This window comes from Rutilus rutilus (assembly GCF_951802725.1).
Source record: "Rutilus rutilus genome assembly, chromosome: 14".
Classification (NCBI taxonomy): domain Eukaryota; kingdom Metazoa; phylum Chordata; class Actinopteri; order Cypriniformes; family Leuciscidae; genus Rutilus; species Rutilus rutilus.
In genome coordinates, this window is record NC_140219.1 from 2,105,001 (window position 1) to 2,127,862 (window position 22,862).

The following is a 22,862-nucleotide window of genomic DNA, read 5'->3' on the forward strand; positions in this document are numbered from 1 at the left end:
TGTGTGTGTGTGTGTGTGTGTGTGTGTGTGTGTGTGTTGCAGAGGTACTGTGTGTGTGTGTTGCAGAGGTACGGTGTGTGTTTCTATCATCTGTAGATGTTATTATGCATGTGGGATCTTGTCTGTTGTGACGTCGTTTTGTCCTTTAAATGCCAGGCCTGGAGAGTGTGTGTGTGTGTGTGTGAGAGAGAGAGAGAGAATCAGCTGTGTCTGTTTCACTCTGAAATGCATCAGTAATTAAAGTAAAATAGATTTTACGCATTTATCGATGCAAAATGAGTTTTCTTTCCTGTTTTTGATGTATTTCCTGTTGAAACAGGAAGTTGTCCTTCTTTTTAGTTAATCCTCAAGAGTCTTTGGATTAAAACAGCCACGAAACTGTTTCTGCACTCAGAAGTGGGACATTTTTTGAGACATTTATAATGTTACAAATGATTTCTGTTTCAAATAAATGCTGTTCTTTTGAACTTTCTATTCATTAAAGCCTGAAAAAAAAAATATATATATATATATATATATTAATGAATGTATGACGGCTTCCACAGAATTATGAAGCAGCGAAACTGTTTTCAACACTGATAATAATCATAAATGTTTCTTGAGCATCAAATCATCATATCAGAGTGATTTGTGAAGGATCATGTGACACTGAAGACTGGAGTAATGATGCTGAAAATTCAGCTTTGATCACAGGAATAAATTACACTTTACTGTATATTAATATTTCACAGTTTTCACTGTATTTTTGATATAAAAATGCAGTTTTGTGAGCAGCACTTTTGAACACCTCCACCTAATTACACCTAATTATGTCAACGTTCAGGAGTTCATTAACATAAAGCGATCTGACCTCAACACTTCATTAGTCTCGGCCTTTAAGAAAGAACATGATGGCCAATGTTGATGTTGTTGAGTTAAAATATAATGTTTCAGACTGAATTATCCTTGTCCTTATGACTGATCTCTCTATCATTCTCTCTCTCTCTCTATCATTCTCTCTCTCTCTCTCTCTCTCACTCTTTCGTTCTCTCTCTCTCTTTCGTTCTCTCTCTCTCGTTCTCTCTCTCTCTCTCTCACTCTTTCGTTCTCTCTCTCTCACTCTTTCGTTCTCTCTTTCGTTCTCTCTCTCTCTCTTTCGTTCTCTCTCTCTCTCTCTCTCGTTCTCTCTCTCTCTCGTTCTCTCTCTCTCTCTCACTCTTTCGTTCTCTCTCTCTCTCTCTTTCTATCGTTCTTTCTCTTTCGCTCTCTCTCTCTCTATCGTTCTCTCTCTCTCGCTCTCGTTCTCTCTCTCTCTTATTCTCTCTCTCTCTCTTATTCTCTCTCTCTCTTGTTCCCTCTCTCTCTCTTGTTCTCTCTCTCTTGTTCTCTCTCTCTCTTGTTCTCTCTCTCTCTCGTTCTCTCTCTCTCTATCGTTCTCTCTCTCTCACTCTCGTTCTCTCTCTCTCGCTCTCTCTCTCTCTCTTGTTCCCTCTCTCTCTCTCTCTCTCTCTCTTGTTCTCTCTCTCTCTCGTTCTCTCTGTCTTCAGTTAGATGGAGGAGAGCGAGAGAAGCAGAAGTCGATCTCCTCGTCAGGTCGGTCGGGTCGAGCAGGTCGTGGGGAAATGGCTGCGGCGTTCAAGAGACTCTCTCAGCAGGTGGAGTAACACACACACACTTTTACACGCACACGCACACACACACTCTCGCACACACACTTACACACTCGCACACACACTTACTTACACACACACTCTCTCACTCACACACATACACTTACACATACACCCACTCACACTCACTCTCTCTCTCACACACACACACACACACACATCCCGACGCAGGAAGCGAACACTCATCAGATCATAGAACTGTTTTACAGTGATCAGGGTTTTGCAGGTTTTATGGTCTTGGTTTCCAAACGGGCCATAAATTCCAGCTTTGCGAAGCTTGTGAGATTCAGTGTTTGTCGAGATGGAATGAAGGTGATGATACACAGGGAAATGTTGCCATCAACAGGGAAACCAGATGAGACACACCACACATCTAAAGTATCCAGATAGAAATGTAGTGCCCATTTTCAATGGGACATCCCAAGCAACACTCGTTCGGCAATGAAAAGTCACGCAGTTCTTCTCTATATCAGTGTCAGTGTTTCTGAACTCCTGAAACGCCTCCATTGTAGTCTTGAGTTTCTTCCGGGAACGAACACGTCACAATATTCCTCATTATAATAATTAATGCGCAGAATAAAGGGGCGGGGCCTGGTTGAGTTAGTTAGTAGTGTGTTAAACTGGCGGTTATGGGAAGGGGCGGGACATTTCCCAAACACACTCGAAGCGCTCGACCAATCACAGCACACTGCTCCAGCCTACCAATCAGAGCACAGTGTGCTTTTCAGAAGGAGGGGCTTCATAGAGACAGGAAGTAAACAGAGCTTTACTGACAGACTCAAGTACACCTGGCTGCAGCCTGCAGATAACGCTTCTCATTGGTTAGGGGTAAAGTGATGACGTCGATCGAGGCGGGGCCGCACCTGGTTCTCATTGGTTAGTGGCACAGTAATGACGTCGACGCCACGGTAAACAGGAAATGCGGTTGAAAACTCTTGTGCCATTTCGCGCAAACGCGCGCACACACACACACACCACGCACACACGCACGCACACACACACACACACACCACGCACACTTAGACCTACGCTGTCCTAGTTATTTGTGTGATATGATGAGTAAAGTTAGCACTACACGATCTCATTTTTACACCAATTAACATCACACTAAACGCCACTTCAGAATTAAAAATTGTAAAATAAAATGTAAATAAAATTAGAACAAAAAAAGAGTAGCTTGCCTGTAATGTACTCACCATGCGGCGATGAACATCGGAAACGAAAACATGTTAGAATCACGTCATGACTTCACGCCACTAACCAATGAGAAGAGATATTGGCGGGAAGAGACGTGCAGCCCCGCCCCAGGTGCGGCCCCGCCTCGATCTACGTCATCACTTGCCACTAACCAATGAGAAGCATTGTGGGCGGGGCTGCACGTGCACCCCAGGTGCACCCCCGCCCAAATCTGCAGGCTGCAGCCAGGTGCTTCTCGACAGACTGGGAAGAGAGGAGCCGCAACAATGGAGAATATGAGGAAAATAATCAACATTCAAGCAGGAAAACCTGTTCTAGTAGAGCCTGAAACAACATCAAGACTCTGTAAAAGGGCATAATATGGCGTCTTTAATATCTACATCTACATAAACATCTATGAAAACCTTCATTCGTTTTCCACTGAAGAAAGAAAGACATGAACATCTTGGATGACGTGGGGGAGAGTAAACTATCAGGACATTTTAATTACTCCTTTAAGCAAGAATGCGTTGAATTGATCAAAAGTGACAGTAAAGACATTTTTGATCTCTCTCTCTCTCTCTCTCTCTCTCTCTCTCTCTCTCTCTCTCTCTCTCTCTCTCTCTCTCTCTCTCTCTCTCTCTCTCTCTCTCTCTCTCTCTCTCTCTCTCTCCCCCCTCTCTCTCTCTCTCTCTCTCTCTCTCCCCCTCTCTCTCTCTCTCTCTCTCTCTCTCTCTCTCCCCCCCCCCTCTCTCTCTCTCTCTCTCTCTCTCATAGGGAGCGTATTTTAGGAGGCAGGAGGTCTCGCTCCGGGGATTCGGGCCGGCAGAACTTCCCAGTGAAAGTGACGGTGGAAGTGATCCGAGACTCTGTCCTGGACTCTCATGGTTTCAGTGTCTCAGCACAGCTCCCCCTGCTGGTCAGGGACGTCACTGCAGGTGCACACACACACACACACACACACACACACACACACACACACACACACACACACGTGGAGTTCGGCTTAAGGAGCAGGTTGTTTTTGAACACAGATTATGATCTAAGCGAAGAGTCAGAGACACCGATAAGATTAAATGGAGACTTCTAAGAAGCAGTGCTATTTTAGTGTTATAGGTCTCATTAATATGTTGAATTAGTTTTTATTTGATATTTTGCACTAAAATTTTTGCTAAAGTTTGCAATTTTTGTTGTGTTTTTGTAAAAATATATAGTTTTTAGTTTTTATTCATATTTTGAATTAGTTTTTATTTGTATATTTTAATTTTAAAGTTTGAGTATTTTGTTGTGTTTTTTTGTCCATTTTTTTAAATCATATAGTTTCTATTAATATTTTGAATTAGTTTTCATTTTTATATTTTCCATTTTTTGTTTTGTTTAGTGTTAGTAATTTTGTGATTTTTATATTTGATCTTATTTCAGTTAATGCTTATTTTATTCAAAGCAACAGAAATGGATTTAGTTTTAGTTTTCGTTTCATTTAGTTTCTCTCCTGCTTCTCAAATGTTTCTCTTGAGAATAATCTCCTTTATGGCCTTTTCCTCTGGATGTGTGTGTCTATCAGTAGCTGTGTTTCCATTACCCTTCAAATTGCGCAAATTGAAATTGCGAATTGAAAATACGCCCAATGGAAACACATCAATTTCGCAAAAACTCCCATTTATCGCAAAAAAGTTTTTTCCGCTTGCATGATGAGGTTTTTCAGGCAATTCGAAAAAGAAATATTTCGCAAAACTGCAATGGAAACAGTTTTTGCGCATTTACAGGTCAGCTGACGTAGATGAGGCCATGTGTTTGGACAGAATACGAGACAGAGCTCTTTATTAAATTCATAAAAGACAGAAGAATTACAGGAATACTGGATTCTAAACCTCAAATAAATGCCACAATCAAGACCTGGAAGCAGAAATGAGGGAGAAACACCCAGGGCCCCATCTTGCACCCAGGGCAATTGTCTTTGTACACTGACGCATGTATCATTCCTATTTTGCATCCGCGCACAGCGGACTTTTCCCTCCACAGACGCACGTCAGTAAATTAGGGAATGAACTTGCGCTCCCGGGGGCGGTTCAGCGAAAAGAGGAGGCGTGTTCCAGTGCAAACGTTCCCTGGTGCTATTTTGCAGTTTCAGAAAACAATTCCGCCACTGACCAGGAGAAACCTCGTCTAAAGTCAGTGGTGCGTTGCGCATGTTATTCATATGCTATTTTAAGGGCGCATGCTTGGCCATAATCAATGTAGCGTGTGCACTTTGCTTCTCTCATCTACACAGACGCAGCAGTTCTCATTTTTCGAAAACCATACATTATTACAAGGAAAAATATTACCACACGAGGGAAATCATTGTTGTGTCCATGAAGATGTGAAAAAATAGGCATAAATCTAGCTCACACATTTACCCAAATTATCATACGCCTGTTTAACCGAAGCTAATTTGGGTGTGTTTCTCCATCCCCAATGTCACTTGACGAGAACGTCGGTCTCCTCGGCTGTGAACCGCTCCTGGCGTGAGTCTGGCAAATCCGCCGTTATAATAGCAATCCGCCATGGAACAAGCACGCCTGCTCTTAAAGGGAATGTGAGATGTCACTACTTAAGACCAAGCCATTTTACATTTGCGTCGGATCCGCCCACAAAGTTACTTGCGTTTCACGTTTGATACTTGCGTTTCAGATCGTTAAAATAGGGCACCCAGAAACACCTCATATGTGCCACTCTCAAGTATAATAAGGGTCGTTCCTTACCATTAATGCTTGATAACACACATACATCTCCTTCCATTAATAATAATGGCCCGTGCAGTGGCTGGGATATAGTACATAAGTGTGAGAACCAACGTCCGTCGCCATGGTTTTTGGACTTTACTTATTGCGCAAGAAAAAAATGAAGTTTCAGTCGCATAACATCAGTTAATGTAAACGGCGTCATTTCGCAATAGCTTTTTGACGACATTTAGAAAAAAATCGCAAAAGTTTTGCTTAAATCTGTAATGGAAACAGATTGAACAGAGTGAAAAATAAAAAAGGTAATTGCGACTTTTTAATCTCACAATTCTGACTTTTTATCTCATAATTGCGTGATATAAAGTCGCAATTGTGTGTTATAAAGTCAGAATTATGAGATTTAAACTCGCAATTGCGAGAAATATACTTGAAATTCGGACTTTTTTACTCAGAATTGCATGTTTATATCTCGCAATTATGACTTTATAATACGCAATTGGGAGATATAAAGTCAGAATTGCGAGATATAGAGTCAGAATTGTGTGTTATAAAGTCAGAATTGCGAGATATTAAGTCAGAATTGGGAGATATTAAGTCAGAATTGGGAGATATTAAGTCAGAATTGCGAGATATAAAGTCAGAATTGCGAGATATAGAGTCAGAATTGTGTGTTATAAAGTCAGAATTGCGAGATATTAAGTCAGAATTGGGAGATATTAAGTCAGAATTGGGAGATATTAAGTCAGAATTGCGAGATATGGAGTCAGAATTGCGTGATAAAGTCAGAATTGTGTGTTATAAAGTCAGAATTGCGAGATATTAAGTCAGAATTGGGAGATATTAAGTCAGAATTGGGAGATATTAAGTCAGAATTGCGAGATATGGAGTCAGAATTGTGTGATATAAAGTCAGAATTGCGAGATAAAGTCAGAATTGTGTGTTATAAAGTCAGAATTGCGAGATATTAAGTCAGAATTGGGAGATATTAAGTCAGAATTGGGAGATATTAAGTCAGAATTGCGAGATATAGAGTCAGATTTGCGAGATATAGAGTCAGAATTGTGTGTTATAAAGTCAGAATTGCGAGATATTAAGTCAGAATTGGGAGATATTAAGTCAGAATTGCGAGATATGGAGTCAGAATTGCGTGATATAAAGTCAGAATTGCGAGAAATAAAGTCAGAATTGTGTGATATAAAGTCGCAATTGTGTGTTATAAAGTCAGAATTATGAGATTTAAACTCGCAATTGCGAGAAATATACTTGAAATTCGGACTTTTTTACTCAGAATTGCATGTTTATATCTCGCAATTATGACTTTATAATACGCAATTGGGAGATATAAAGTCAGAATTGCGAGATATTAAGTCAGAATTGCGAGATATAAAGTCAGAATTGCGAGATATAGAGTCAGAATTGTGTGTTATAAAGTCAGAATTGCGAGATATTAAGTCAGAATTGGGAGATATTAAGTCAGAATTGGGAGATATTAAGTCAGAATTGCGAGATATGGAGTCAGAATTGCGTGATATAAAGTCAGAATTGCGAGATAAAGTCAGAATTGTGTGTTATAAAGTCAGAATTGTGTGTTATAAAGTCAGAATTGGGAGATATAAAGTCAGAATTGTGTGTTATAAAGTCAGAATTGCAAGATATAAAGTCAGAATTGTGTGTTATAAAGTCAGAATTGCGAGATATAGAGTCAGAATTGTGTGTTATAAAGTCAGAATTGCGAGATATAAACTCGCAATTGTGAGATAAAAAGTCGCAATTATCTTTTAAAATGTTTTATTCTGTGGCGGAAACGAGCTTCCACAGAAACGCGCCTAGTGTCAGATTGAATGTTGAGCGTCTCTGATGGTGAAAGTGTGAGAACAGACGTGACTCTTGTGCTCAACACCTGCTCCTCTCGTTTATTTCATTCATTAAGATGCAGGTGCACAATCTCGTTCTCTCACACACACACACACACACTCCGACTCGAGCTGATAACCTGATCTATTCTCATCCTGATCCCAATCTCACTGAAGACACAGAATAACTCTATTACAAACTACACTGGATTCCTGTTTTAGAGGTCTTCTGTTCAAAGGACCTTTTTTGGCTAAAATCTATGGCAGCTTGTATGAACTGCATGACAGGAGTCAATCCCAGAATGCATTGCAATTAATGCTGTGAAAAAGAAGGCATCACTAAATATGCGTTAAATATCACTAAAAATAGTTTGGCCTAATTAAAGAAATATTTGTATCTGCTATGTATTTTCATATTTAAATTTTTTTTTAAATACAGTAAAAAATAGTGAAATATTATTATAATGTAAATCAGCAGTTTTCTATGTGAATATACAGTAAAGTGTAATTTATTCCTGTCATTTTCAGCATCATTACTCCAGTCTTCAGTGTCACATGACCCTTCAGAAATCACTGTAATATGATGATTTGATGATCAAGAAACATTTATGATTATTATCAGTGTTGAAAACAGTTGTGCCGCTTCATATTGATGTGGAATCTATTTCTTCCCAAAATTCTTTAATGAATAGAAAGTTCAAAAGAACAACATTTATTTGAAATGTAAATATGTTTGTAACATTATAAATGTCTTTACTGTCGCTTTTGATCAGTTTAATGCCTCTTAGCTGAATAAGTATAAACTGATATATATATATATATATATATATATATATATATATATATATATATATATCAGTTTATATCAAATATTGATATATAAGTATTCAACAAAAACAAACAAATTCTTACCCCAAACGTTTGATCACTCGTGTACATTTGGCTTTGTCGTACTTCTATATTCTTGTGCAAAATATGGAAGAACAAATAAAGCACAGGTAATATTAGCCATAATAAAACATATTAAAGTAAATTATTAAAGCCACATATCTTGTAAAGCGGAAGCTTCCCTGACATTTTTAAAGATTTCAACTTGTTATTCCAGGTTTGTCAAACTCTTTGAGATGCTTCATCTCTCATATGTGTGCATGTGCACCAGTAATGTGATTTATTCCCAGTAACCAGAGTAAGGATTTAATCCCAGTAAGATGTTCACGTGACCGTTTACATGCAGTGTTCATCATTCTGATGATTCTGATGGTTATTTTCACTGCTATTATTCACATATGCATGATTTAATCTGCTTACATCCAATGCAAAAATGGACGCCTAATGTCTTCAATATACTGCATTATATTGATGATATATCAACACCCCAACAACGCACTGCCATGTTTATGAATCTGACTTTCCCGACGCCAAGGTCATGGGTTCGGTTCCCAGGGAAAGCAAGACCTGATGAGAATGTAAATGTGTGCCTTGAAATGCAATATAAGTCTCTTTGGATTAAAGCGTCCGGCAAATGCATAAATGTAAAATGCTCATGATCCGTGATCACGATTTATAATGTTTTTAATCAACATATGCCACATATTTTACTATAATTATGAGCTTAATTGCATCAATTTAATTGAACTATTTACATGAGATAAAGTTTAATTGCAGTATTGCCTAAAATCTCATTATGAGGTCCATATTTTCTCTCGCATTGTTTACTGCATGCTCCAGTGGGGCACAATAGCGAATCAAACCAATTACACGAGAATGATTGCACGTCAAAGTCTCTTTCATGGAAAGTCTGTTGTCTTGGTGGCCGTATCTCCAGTCTATGACAACCAGAGCTTTCAGCTGATGTGAGGACTTTACCAGTCACTTTATTTGCATGCTGCACTTTCTCGCATTCATAAGTGATATGAGTGCATCTTCTTTGTATATAAATACAGTCTTTGTTCCACGTCAACATCATTGCTCTGGTTATGGAGACTCAGATGACATTTCCAGCACGTCAACACGAGATGTTTCCCGCCTTTTTTAAGCATTTCAAACTCAAATCAGCCTCTTATAAGCTTTCGTTTCGTAGACGGTAAACGACACGCTCGCTAGATCTGGCAACAAAGCTCTTGTGTTCTCACACACACACACACACACACACACACACACACACACACACACACACACACACACACACACACACACACACACACACACACACACACACACACACACACACACACACACACACTCTGCAGTGCTGACTTCTCTCTTTTTTGCAGCAGAAACAGCTGATAAAAGCCCAGAGGGAAAACCTCACAGCCCTCAGTGTGTGTGTGTGTGTGTGTGTGTGTGTGTGTTTGGCATGAAGACAAATGAGTGTAAATGGCAGGACAGAGCAATGCAGAGACTCTCAGTCAGACTCACACCAGACGTGACATGAATAATGAATTAACAATGCAACTTTCATCACTATAACTTTGACAGATTTAACATATTCAATGATAATAATCATAAATGTTTCTTGAGCATCAAATCATCATATTAGAATGATTTCTGAAGGATCATGTGACACTGAAGACTGGAGTAATGATGCTGAACATCCAGCTTTGATCACAGGAATAAATTACACTTTAATATATATTCACATAGAAAACAGTTTTACATTATAATAATATTTCAAAATGTTTTACTGTATTTTTGATCAAATAAAAGCTTTGGTGAGCATAAAATACTTATTTTAAAACCATAAAAGATTAAAGATCATGAAATCTAACTATTTAAATCAGAGGATGAGGAACAGAATCTCATCGCACCGATTTCAACATAAACTCTACATAATAAACGTGAAAATACAGACGCGCAATAAGACAGAAGCATCTTTCACAAGCGCAATATCACAATAACCTTTACTCATACACTGATAAAAAATGATTTTGTGGTGAAGTAAATAATACAGAAAAAACATATGTAATTTCTACATGAATTTAAAAAGTTCTACTCATTTATGCTTTAAGTAATAAAATTAAAAACTACTCAACTTTTCTGATACTGGTGTTCCCATCATGCATAATGAATAATTAATGAGGTTGATTTCTGGCTGGTTTCCAGCTGTTTTTACACTGTTTTATCATTAATTTTGTTGTTAGGTTTAGTAACGTGCCATTTTGTGACATTTGGAGTTCATTTTCTACTCACAATGACACATTCATAATCAAGAACGATCCATCGAATGTTACGGTCATTGTGTATTGTGTATTGTCTGTGTTCAAGTGTCGCGTTATGTAGACATGGTGTCTACACAATATCTATATTGTTTACTCAGATGTCTCTAAGTAAAGCATACACTTTGAAAACGTGGTTAAATTCAGTGTTATTTTGTTTGAGTAAAACGTATTGCAAAGGAAAGTTCAAATTACTCTCAACCTTTTTCTGGCCGAGTTAAAATTACTCATTTTCTTTGCTAATGTTTACTCAACTTAGTTAAGTAGAGTTTACTTAATTCCATATGTGAAATTTACTTAAAAAAAATAGGCGTGCAAAAACGAACCCTTTACACCGAGTGTTAAAATGCATGAAACGTATCTTAATATTTAATATTATATGTGTGTGTTTATTTGTAGGAGGCCCAGCAGACGGACAGCTTTTTCCTGGAGATCAGATCCTGAAAGTAAACAATAAAGTCATAGAAGATCTTTCCCCGGAAAACACGGAGCAGATGATAAGGTGGCTGATCCGATTAGAGGAACACCACTGAATAACGCGCTTGTGTGTGTGTGTGAATGTGATGAGGTCATGATTTATGATTTATGATTTATGCTCCGCCCTCAGGGATTGCCAGGACTCTGTAACCATGACGATCCTCAGAAATATGACGGTGTGTATTGAAGATTCTTCTTCCTGTTGTCTTGTTTGTTTGATTTTAGTACTGAAACTGAAGGATTTCTTTTGATAATTGATAATAATACAGTTTTTGATTTATTTGATAATAATAACTATAGGTTTTATTTATAAAGAGCCTTTCCCAGATCAAGGTCATTGTACATTGAGCTGGATTATTATCGTTAACCAAAATGAAAATGAAAACTATTAAAAACATTTCTGTTCATTGAAATAAAGCTGAAATAAATTCATATGTAAATATATTTAAATATACGCACAACGTAATGACGGCAATTTCATTATGTTGTGCGTCAAGTTCAAGTGTTTCTCTTGTGGCGTAAATCGGTGCGTACGGCCGTCTTCCGGAAGCTAGTTATTTTAGTCGATAAAGTTTTAAATATGGATATTTGTATGTATATTGATAAATATATGGATTATGCACATGGATAGATGCTCTTTTATGATGGACAGAAGCACTTTTCTGATGGATAGATGCACTTTTATTTATGATGGACAGATGCACTTTTATGATGGATAGATGCACTTTTATCATGAATAGATGCACTTTTATCATGAATAGATGCACTTTTATGATGGATAGATGCACATTTATGATGAATAGATGCACTTTTATGATGGATAGATGCACTTTTATGATGGATAGATGCTCTTTTATCATGAATAGATGCACTTTTATCATGAATAGATGCTCTTTTATCATGAATAGATGCACTTTTATGATGGATAGATGCACTTTTATGACGGATAGATGCTCTTTTATCATGAATAGATGCACTTTTATGATGGATAGATGCACTTTTATGATGATAGATGCTCTTTTATCATGAATAGATGCACTTTTATGATGAATAGATGCACTTTTATGATGGATAGATGCACTTTTATGATGGATAGATGCTCTTTTATCATGAATAGATGCACTTTTATGATGAAAGATGCACTTTTATGATGGATAGATGCACTTTTATCAAGTGCTTTGATGGACTTCCAAAAGACAAACAGCAATTCACTGCGATTATAAAGCTTGGAAGAGCCAGGACATTTTTTAATATAACTCTGATTGTATTTGTCTGAAAGAAGAATGTCATATACACCTAGGATGAGTTGAGGGTGAGTAAATAGTTATTTTTGGGTGAACTATCCCTTTAATTTAACCTTGCATCTCACATACAGGTATCAGAATGTAAAGAAAGTAGGAGTGTAACAATACCCTCAAGTCATGATTCGATACACATCACGATACTGAACTCACGATACGATGTTATTGCGATACTCCAAGACATATGATAAAATATTAAAGGGGTGATTGAGTATGATTTGACTTCTCTAAGGACTACAACAAACGGCTGGTAGAGACTACACCACATTCCTCCCGGCTTAGTGACATCACAAACAACACACAAGCTCTTGAAGCTCCGCCCCCTGTGCCGGGAGCAGCAGCTCATTTGCATTTAAAGGGACAGACACAAAACTGTGTGTTTTTGCTCACCCTCAAAAAGTGACAATTTTAACATGCTATATAAAAATATCTGTGGGGTATTTTGAGCTAAACCTTCACACACACACACTGGGGACATCAGAGACTTATTTTACATCTTGTGAAAAGGCGCATTATACCACCCCTTTAACAAAAAATTTACTGTTGATTAAAATGCTATTTTTGGTATTACATTGTGTGTGTAAATGAATAGTCTTGGACTTGATGCTGAAACCCAAAGCACAGGACAATAGAGACACCAGAATAACAATATTCATGATTCTGGAGCTGAAAACACAGAATTATTGTAGACGAATATGTTTGATCTCTGTCACTGACTAGATATATTTAACATAATGTCGGACACTTTTTACTGGTAACATCAGACATTATCAGGACACACACATATGCATTATTATACATTATATTCAACATTATATAGAGTAGTTTAATGTAGTACTGACACTAAAACTCTGAAAACTTGAATTTCTTTCTCACACAGTAAATTTTATTTTGGGTGAACTATCCACGATACATATTGATGCATTTTTGTATTGCGATATATTGTGACACGATATATTGTTACACCCCTAAAAGCTTCTTTTTGCTTTCAGAATCCCAAGTCTTCATTCATAACCGCAGAGAAGAGAGCTCGCCTGAGAAGAAACCCCGTTAAAGTGCGCTTTGCAGAAGAGGTGGTCGTCAACGGACACACTCAGGTAAAGCCAACCTTGTTTCTGACGTCACAAACTACCTTGTAACCAATCAGATCAACGTGTGATCGTCAACCAGTGGATCTCTGAGCTGAGTGAGTGAGTGGAGGCGGGGCTCATTTGCATATTCATAGAACACGTATACTAAATGAGGCAAGGGTGTCGAGTTACATTCAAGATATTTTAAGGCATGAAGATTTTTTCAAGGAAAAAAAGTTTAAATATGTCATTTTGGTGATTAGAGATGAGTTTTAAGGGATACAATTATTGAGTACAGGGGGACTTTAAATTAATAATAGCCTAATAAGTGAGTAATTGAACACTACATTATTTTTATGACTGAAGTATTTGGACATTTAAAGGTGCAGTAAGTGATTTCTGAGAAACATTGTTGAAAGTTGATAGACCTGAGCAACAAAACACACTTGTGGCCAATCAGCAATAAGGGGCGTGTCCACTCATTCGGCAGCGCCTTTAACACTTAAATTAACACGTAAAAGTCATGATTGTGAATATATGTAGGGTAAGTGCAAATGCGTGTATATGCTAAGCTATCAGGCTAATCAGGTATCTGTATGCTATGCTAGTACATAAGCTAAATAATACAGATGATAAATCTGGGAAAAACTGGGAGCTGTGAAAAATATTATACACCGGTGTTTCGCCAGATGAGAAGTTTATCTATGCATCATCTTTTTACTCTTTTAATTCCTTTCTGTAAAGCACTTTTAATTACCATAGTGTATGAAATGTGCTATATAAATAAACTTGCCTTGCCTAGCCATAGTAATATGATTGCGTATCTAAAATCTTTTAATACTGCCATGTTTTATTCACTGTTTCCAGGGAAACTCTCTTCTCTTCCTTCCCAACGTTCTGAAGGTTTACCTGGAGAACGGCCAGACCAAAGCCTTCAAATTTCACAAGACCACCACTGTCAAGGTTTGAGATGGACGTTTAGGTTTCTGTACTGTATAACAACTTCATCTTCTTAACCTTATTTTTGTGAAAAGATGAAAATATGCATTTGGCAAAAATACTATTTTATGTTAACTTTAGGCTAAGCTAACATGACAACGATTTAATACAGTGTTATTTTAGTTTTTATTTGGGCTGTCTATCTAGCTAGCGATTTAAATGTATCTAATTAATTACATGATATGCATTAAATATACATTACAAAAAATTGCTTTAGAATTAAATATTTTATTTGATTCAACATAGAATTTATTACACTTAAACTTTTTTTTTTCAGAAGCAGAATCTGAATTGGTATTTACATATATTTACAGACCAAAACAGTTTGATTACCAACATTCTTCAAAATATCTTCTTTTTATGCTCTGCAAAAGAAAGAAAATCATACAGGTTTTTTCATGAAATTATACTCTAAAACTGTAAACTGCCAGTAGGTGGCGGTACATCTCTATATGAGTAAGTCATTGAATCATTCATTCGACTCGTTCAAACGGCTGATTCATTCAGGAATTAAGTAAATTATTCTCTTTATAGGTTCACCTGATTGATTCGTTCAAGCGGCTAATTCATTCAGGAAAGAAGTAAATGACTCTCTTAATGAATCATTGGTTCACCCGATTGATTCGTTCAAATGGCTGATTCATTCAGGAATTAAGTATAAAACTCTTTATGAATCACTGGTTCACCCGATTGATTTGTTCAGTGAAACATTGGTTCACCCGATTGATTTGTTCAGTGAATCATTGGTTAACCCGATTGATTTGTTCAAACAGCTGATTCATTCAGGAATTAAGTAAATTACTCTCTTTGTGAATCACTGGTTCACTCAATTGATTCGCTCAAACCACAGATTTATTCAGCTCTGGCTTTATAGGTAATATTATCGTTGGCAAAAACTGAGCAAAAATAGACAATATTGCGTCTTAATTATAATACAATATAAACTTATTTATTTAACTGTTGTATAAAACCAATATCACATTTGCAATCCTGCTATTCAGGACAAAAACAGCACTGGTGAGATATTATTACTAACTATAGGTCAATCATATCACATAAATATCAGACAAAAGGGGCATTATTACCCTGATATCTTGAATTTTAGGGGTGTATAATTGCATTCGACAGGCTCCATCACGCAGTGAGCACTGTTACTTTATATTATATGAATTTTCCATTTACTTCTTTACTTCTAATTTTCATTTAATTTAATATTCAACAATATTATTGATCCACCTGCATTGACACTATTATATGAGAACTGGACGATGACATCACAGTTTTCTCCAGAGCGGCTATATATAGAAATGAACTAAATTAATAACTTTTTTACAACAAAAATTAACCATCACTGAACTTACTTAAGCTGGACTGTTGCATTCTTTTTCTGTTATCTCTGTAAAGCTGCTTTGAAACACTCTGTATTGTAAGAAGCGCTGTATAAATAAAGCTGACTTGACTTCTCACTAACTTCCAGAGTGCATAATGACTGTGTGGATGTGGTATTGAAGCTGTGTCTGTGTGCAGGACATCGTGTTGACTCTGAAAGAAAGGCTGTCCATTCGCTCTATTGAGCATTTCTCACTGGTTCTGGAACAGCAATACAGCATCACTAAACTACTCCTGCTGCACGAGGAGGAGCTCATCCAGAAGGCAAGCAACACTCGCATTATCTGCAGTCTGTAGAGACACTATACGTCACCCTGGACCACAAAACCAGTCTCGAGTCGCACGGGTATATCTGTGGCAATAGCCAACAATACATTGTACGGGTCAAAATTATAGATTTTTCTTTTATGCCAAAAATCATGAGGATATTAAGTAAAGATCATGTTCCATGAAGATATTTTGTAAATTTCCTAGCGTAAATATATAAAACATGTATTTGTGTGAGTGAATGCTGCACAATCGCCAACATTAATGAACAACTTTAAAGGAGATTTTCTCAATGTTTCGATTTTTTTGCCTCAGATTCCAGATTTACAATAGTCGTATCTCCACCAAATATTGTCCTATCATAACAAACCACACATCAATGGAAAGCTTATTTATTCAGCTTTCAGATGATGTATAAATCTCAATTGCCAAAAAATTGACCCATGTGACTGGTTTTGTGGTCCAGGGTCACATCTTGTGTGTCTCTCTCTCTCTGATTCATATTAGTGAATTGGTCCAGTTCATTTCAGTCTTCCAGTTCAAAAATAGTTCACTGATTCTTTTCATCATCCTTCAGTTTTTCTTACTTCATAAACTCTTATATTAATGCTATATCAGATTCTGTTTGTTAGATTCTTATTGTGCTGTGATTTTCCAAATAAATCGTACGGTCTGATAATTACATAATTGACTGTTATGAACATCATTATCTTATGTTTTGTCAGCAACTTAAAGTGTTTCAACTACCGGAAAGAAAATCCATCTAAAACATGTTGCCACTTATAATCAAAGTCCCTTTAAGACAAGTCGTTTCACTCTTTGAATGGGGGAACATTAAATTCTCCAAAACGGTTCGCCAAGATTACGATTAAAATTTCATATTTGAAATCACCAATGAAATCCGACAACAACCGTCTCATAGATTTTGTTTCTAAATGCTCGAATCATGACAAAACGCGGTATTTTCCAGGCGAATGCGCATGCGTCTCAGAAACTAGGACCTGGAGCTTCTAACGGCAAATCTGCGATTTAACAATCAGCGATTGGCTCTTTTCTTTAGGAGGCGGGACTTAATCCGCCATATTGCTGTTGCACTTTCTCCCATTCATAGTAATACGAGTGCACCGTCTTTTCTGTATATAAAGTCTTTGTTATAATCCAAAGCAACTTCTATAATGCACTTAACATCAAGCATGCAAAACAACATACGGTACTTGAGCACAAGTTTATTTGTATTTCACACTCGCCGGGAGGTCCAGTTTTGCTTTAAATACACTAGTCAACATTTGAAGTCATTCATTTATGCTTAGTGTTTATAATAAATGTTGTTAATAATGAGTGCAACTATAATTTATGTTCGGATTATAGCCTACTTATATTTTTAATGTTAAATTACTGTTAAATGTAAAGGGTAAAACGTTTAATTCACCAGTATTTTACATTGTTTCTGAATGTAATAATAAAATGTGCTGATGTGATTTTTTTTTTTTTTTTTAATGCAATTTCTTTTTTCTTTTTTGGGAAGGATTTTTCCAGAAAATACTGTAGTTAAATCACATTAAATTTTGAGTAGCTTGCAGCTTCCTAAGACAAGTGCTAATGCATGCATGAAGACACAACTTTGATGCAAGGTTTACAGATATGTGTAATTTTTAACTGTAATTCTTGAACATACCTACTCATACACACTCGAAGCACCAGTGGAGTTTGTACTAAAGCGCTCTTCATGTTTCTGCATGTCAGGTGGTGCAGAAGAAGGATTCGCACGACTACAGGTGTCTGTTCAGGGTCTGTTTCATTCCCCGAGACCCGATGGAGCTCCTGCAGGACGATCCGGTGGCCTTCGAGTACCTCTTCCACCAGGTCACACACTGCCATTACTTACTGCTGCAACTATCTCAAATATGGGAAAATAATAAACATTCATGTCCTAACTACACGCGACGCGATAAAATGTATCTTCTCCATGTTAATCAGAGTGTGTGTCCTAACCAGCCGCGACGGCGACACGTGACAATTCTATTTTAGAAACTGTATCTATTTTTCTGCGACGTCGCGCTGGAACAACAAACACAAAGTGTGGCGATGATGATCTCAGGTGCTGTTTATGTGCTTTATTTAATGTTAAAAGTGTGTCATGTGACTCTGAATATCATTTAGTGCTCCAGCTTTGAAGCTGTAAAAGCAACAGTGGATAATTCACCTCAGATCTTCAAATTAAACAAATGGAAACAAGAACGTTCAAACTGTGAACAAACAAGTGTATTCTTTGACAAAGATTGTTTTAGCAACTCAGCCTATGTATTTTAATAATGTTTAAATGGTGTAATATTTGTGAATTTGATTATGCAGCGACTTATCCATTTTCTTGCGAGTGGCGTCGAGATTACTCTCTGGTGCTGCAAGACTCCGCCCACACGCTGTTCTGATTGGCTGTGGGTTTTGATTGATGTTTACACATCTCATAGTCGCGTCACGTCTAGTGTGGACAGACACATTATTTGTTGCTGGAATCTTATCGTGTAAAGCTCACGGCGCAAGTGCACTAGGTTTGCTTTTCGCGTTTTTACACTCAGTGGCACCGAGACGAATGTTACTCGCGACTGCCGGCAGATTTGAAATAATACGGCCACCGTAGGAGTTAAAACGCTCTTGGAATGGGAGGGGCTAGAAAGTAATATTCAGATGGTAGTCATAAACAATTTCACCGCTAGATGGGAGAAAATCCTACACAGTGTAGCTTTAAACAACGTGACGCAGGATGTGAAAATGAAAATTGCGTTGGGCTGAAACCAGCAAAACACACTTGCGTCGCGCCTGGCGTGTATGATAGGGCCCTCAAGCTTGAAAACCTGTTCTAGTAGAGCTCAAAAACAACATCAAGGCTTCATAGGTCATCTTGAACTATAGTAACCCTGTTGTACGTGTGTGTGTGTAGAGTGTGGGAGATGTGTTACAGGAACGCTACGCTGTAGAGATGAAATGCAACACAGCGCTGAGACTAGCCGCTCTTCACATGCACGAGAAACTGGCGAGCTGCGGACAGACGACGAGAGCCTCTGTTAAGAGTATTGTGTAAGAGCGCACGGATACACTCAGAAATACTCCTGCTACATTATAAAACAGTCATTAAACGTGTGTGTGTGTTTGTGTGTCAGTAAGGAGTTTGGCTTAGAGAGCTTCATCTCTCCCACCTTGCTGAGGAACATGAGAGAGAAAGATCTGCGGAAAGCTCTCAATCACCACATGAAGAAGATCCAGTCACTGCTAGAACCACGGCAGAAGGTGTGTGTGTGTGTGTGTGTGTGTGTGTGTGTGTGTGTGTGTGTGTGTGTGTGTGGATATAAGATTGATATACACACTGCCATTCAAAAGTTTGGAATCGGTAAGATTTCTAAAAGAAGTCTGTTCTGCTCACCAAGGCTGCATTTATTTTATTAAAAATACAAAAACACACAAAAAAACATTAATATTGTTAAATATTATGACACTTTAAAATGTATGAATATACAGTAAAGTGTCATTTATTCCTGTGATCAAAGCTGAATGTTCAGCATCATTACTCCAGTCTTCAGTGTCACATGATCCTTCAGAAATCACTCTAATATGATGATTTGATGCTCAAAAGACATTCATGATTATTATTAATGTTGAAAACAGTTATGGACATTTTTTTCAGGATTCTTTGATGAATAGAAAGTTCTATTTAATTTATTTTAAATCTTTTGTAACATTATAAATGTCTTTACTGTAACTTTTGATCAATTTAATGCATCATTGCTGAATAAAAGTATTGATTTCTTCTCCTCAAAAAAAAAAATTCTTACTGACCTCAAACTTTTGAACGGTAGTGTTTAAAGTTGCAAAAGATTCTATTTCAGATAAATGCTGTTCTTTTGCACTTTTCTATTCATCAAAGAATCCTGAAAAAAATGTGCACAACTGTTTTCAACATTGATCATAATAATCATAAAAGTTTCTTGAGCATCAAATCCTCATATTAGAGTGATTTCTGAAGGATCATGTGACACTGAAGACTGGAGTAATGATGCTGAACATTCAGCTTTGATCACAGGAATAAATTACACTTTAAAACATTTTAAAATAGAAAACGGTTAATTTAAATTATAATAATATTTAATAATATTACTGTTTTTTTTTTTTATCAAATAAATGCAGCCTTGGTGAGCAGAAGAGACTTAATTTAAAAACATAAAAAATCTAACCGATCCCAAACTTTTGAACGGCAGTGTGTATATTTCTTAGTGTTTAAGAAGATGATCCTGTAGGTTCCTATAGGTTACATCCTGCACATTTTTATCAATAATACTGGGTTTTCCATGTTGAATATATATTTGCATACCGTGCACATCATACTGTACTCACTGTACATCATACTGTACTCACTGCACATCATACTGTACTCACTGCACATCATACTGTACTCACTGCACATCATACTGTACTCACTGCACATCATACTGTACTCACTGCACATCATACTGTAGCCTACTCACTGCACATCATACTGTACTCACTGCACATCATACTGTACTCACTGCACATCATACTGTAGCCTACTCACTGCACATCATACTGTACTCACTGCACATCATACTGTACTCACTGCACATCATACTGTACTCACTGCACATCATACTGTAGCCTACTCACTGCACATCATACTGTACTCACTGCACATCATACTGTACTCACTGCACATCATACTGTACTCGCTGCACATCATACTGTACTTACTGCACATCATACTGTACTCACTGCACATACTGTACTCACTGCACATCATACTGTACTCACTGCACATCATACTGTACTCACTGCACATCATACTGTACTCACTGCACATCATACTGTACTCACTGCACATCATACTGTACTCACTGCACATACTGTACTCACTGCACATCATACTGTACTCACTGCACATCATACTGTACTCACTGCACATCATACTGTACTCACTGCACATCATACTGTACTCACTGCACATCATACTGTACTTACTGAACATCATACTGTACTCACTGCACATCATACTGTACTCACTGCACATCATACTGTACTCACTGCACATCATACTGTACTCACTGCACATGTACTCACTGCACATCATACTGTACTCACTGCACATCATACTGTACTCACTGCACATCATACTGTACTCACTGCACATACTGTACTCACTGCACATCATACTGTACTCACTGCACACCATACTGTACTCACTGCACATCATACTGTACTCACTGCACATCATACTGTACTCACTGCACATCATACTGTACTCACTGCACATCATACTGTACTCACTGCACATCATACTGTACTCACTGCACATCATACTGTAGCCTACTCACTGCACATCATACTGTACTCACTGCACATCATACTGTACTCACTGCACATCATACTGTACTCGCTGCACATCATACTGTACTCACTGCACATCATACTGTACTTACTGCACATCATACTGTACTCACTGCACATACTGTACTCACTGCACATCATACTGTACTCACTGCACATCATACTGTACTCACTGCACATCATACTGTACTCACTGCACATCATACTGTACTCACTGCACATCATACTGTACTCACTGCACATACTGTACTCACTGCACATACTGTACTCACTGCACATCATACTGTACTCACTGCACATCATACTGTACTCACTGCACATCATACTGTACTCACTGCACATCATACTGTACTCACTGCACATCATACTGTACTCACTGCACATCATACTGTACTCACTGCACATCATACTGTACTCACTGTACACAGTTGTCAGAGCCTCTCTCTCGCTCTCTCAGGTGATTTCTGCGTCTCAGGCCCGGCTGGCGTATCTGACCCAGATGGCGGAGCTGATGTCGTACAGCGGGAGAAGCTACAACGCCACCATGCTGGTGAGAGAGTTCGCGCATCCGACACATCCAGCCGGAATAGATAACTATATCTGCAGGGCACAGATATGCTGCGTTTATTTTTCTCTATTTTCTGACTTTTTTTTTTTTACCAAACAAATACAGAAAGAAATTAAGATATTATTACAATACATATGTACTCATCCTTACATAAGAACGTATTCTTGTGTACACATGTACATACAGAATGTATACTTGAGCACATATGCACATCCATAGACATACACTGGTCACCAGGTATATTACATTCATGATCGGCTTTCTGTAGCCGATGTAATCTTTTCATCTCTTTTCAACCACTTCCCCCAATATGATGAAATTCTATTAGTTGTAACAAGTTTTATTCTTTAGGATAAACCCCTTGAGATGCATCATCTCGTTTTCAATGGGGTCCTGAGACACAGAAGTTAAATAACATAACACAAAACAATAGACACAAGACAAAACAAAAACAACACTCTCCTAATTCAAAACAACAAACACACCACTAAAAAAATTATTTTTTTGCCAATGATTATTTGCCTAGCATTAATAAATATAATCATAGCAATTACAAGAAGTTTCAAAACAACGAAACAAACCATTTTTAAACATATAAAATAAAGGTAAATTACTCCAGTCTGCACAAGCCTTAATCCTAAATGCTTTCTTTCCAGAAACTTTAACTAAAGGTTAGTTTAGTTTCAATTAGTATGTTGTCTTACTGAAAACGTCAGAGTTTCTATAACGTACACATCATTTACAATGTCTAGTCATTCATATATAGATGTGGGATCTTCCTTGA

General features: G+C 37.4%; 1 protein-coding gene across 1 annotated transcript in view; it reads left to right on the plus strand.

The window, feature by feature from the left end:
- frmpd1b (FERM and PDZ domain containing 1b) overlaps positions 1-22,862 on the plus strand; it is a 53,935-nt gene that overhangs the window by 19,678 nt on the left and 11,395 nt on the right. Inside the window, exons 3-13 of the mRNA XM_084431068.1 lie at positions 1,527-1,634; positions 3,603-3,763; positions 11,016-11,118; positions 11,224-11,269; positions 13,387-13,491; positions 14,332-14,427; positions 15,991-16,116; positions 17,863-17,982; positions 19,058-19,194; positions 19,278-19,404; positions 21,968-22,060. Of these exons, the coding sequence (XP_084287194.1) occupies positions 1,531-1,634; positions 3,603-3,763; positions 11,016-11,118; positions 11,224-11,269; positions 13,387-13,491; positions 14,332-14,427; positions 15,991-16,116; positions 17,863-17,982; positions 19,058-19,194; positions 19,278-19,404; positions 21,968-22,060 (1,218 nt within the window). The 5' untranslated portion in view covers positions 1,527-1,530. The remainder of the gene's footprint in view (positions 1-1,526; positions 1,635-3,602; positions 3,764-11,015; positions 11,119-11,223; positions 11,270-13,386; positions 13,492-14,331; positions 14,428-15,990; positions 16,117-17,862; positions 17,983-19,057; positions 19,195-19,277; positions 19,405-21,967; positions 22,061-22,862) is intronic.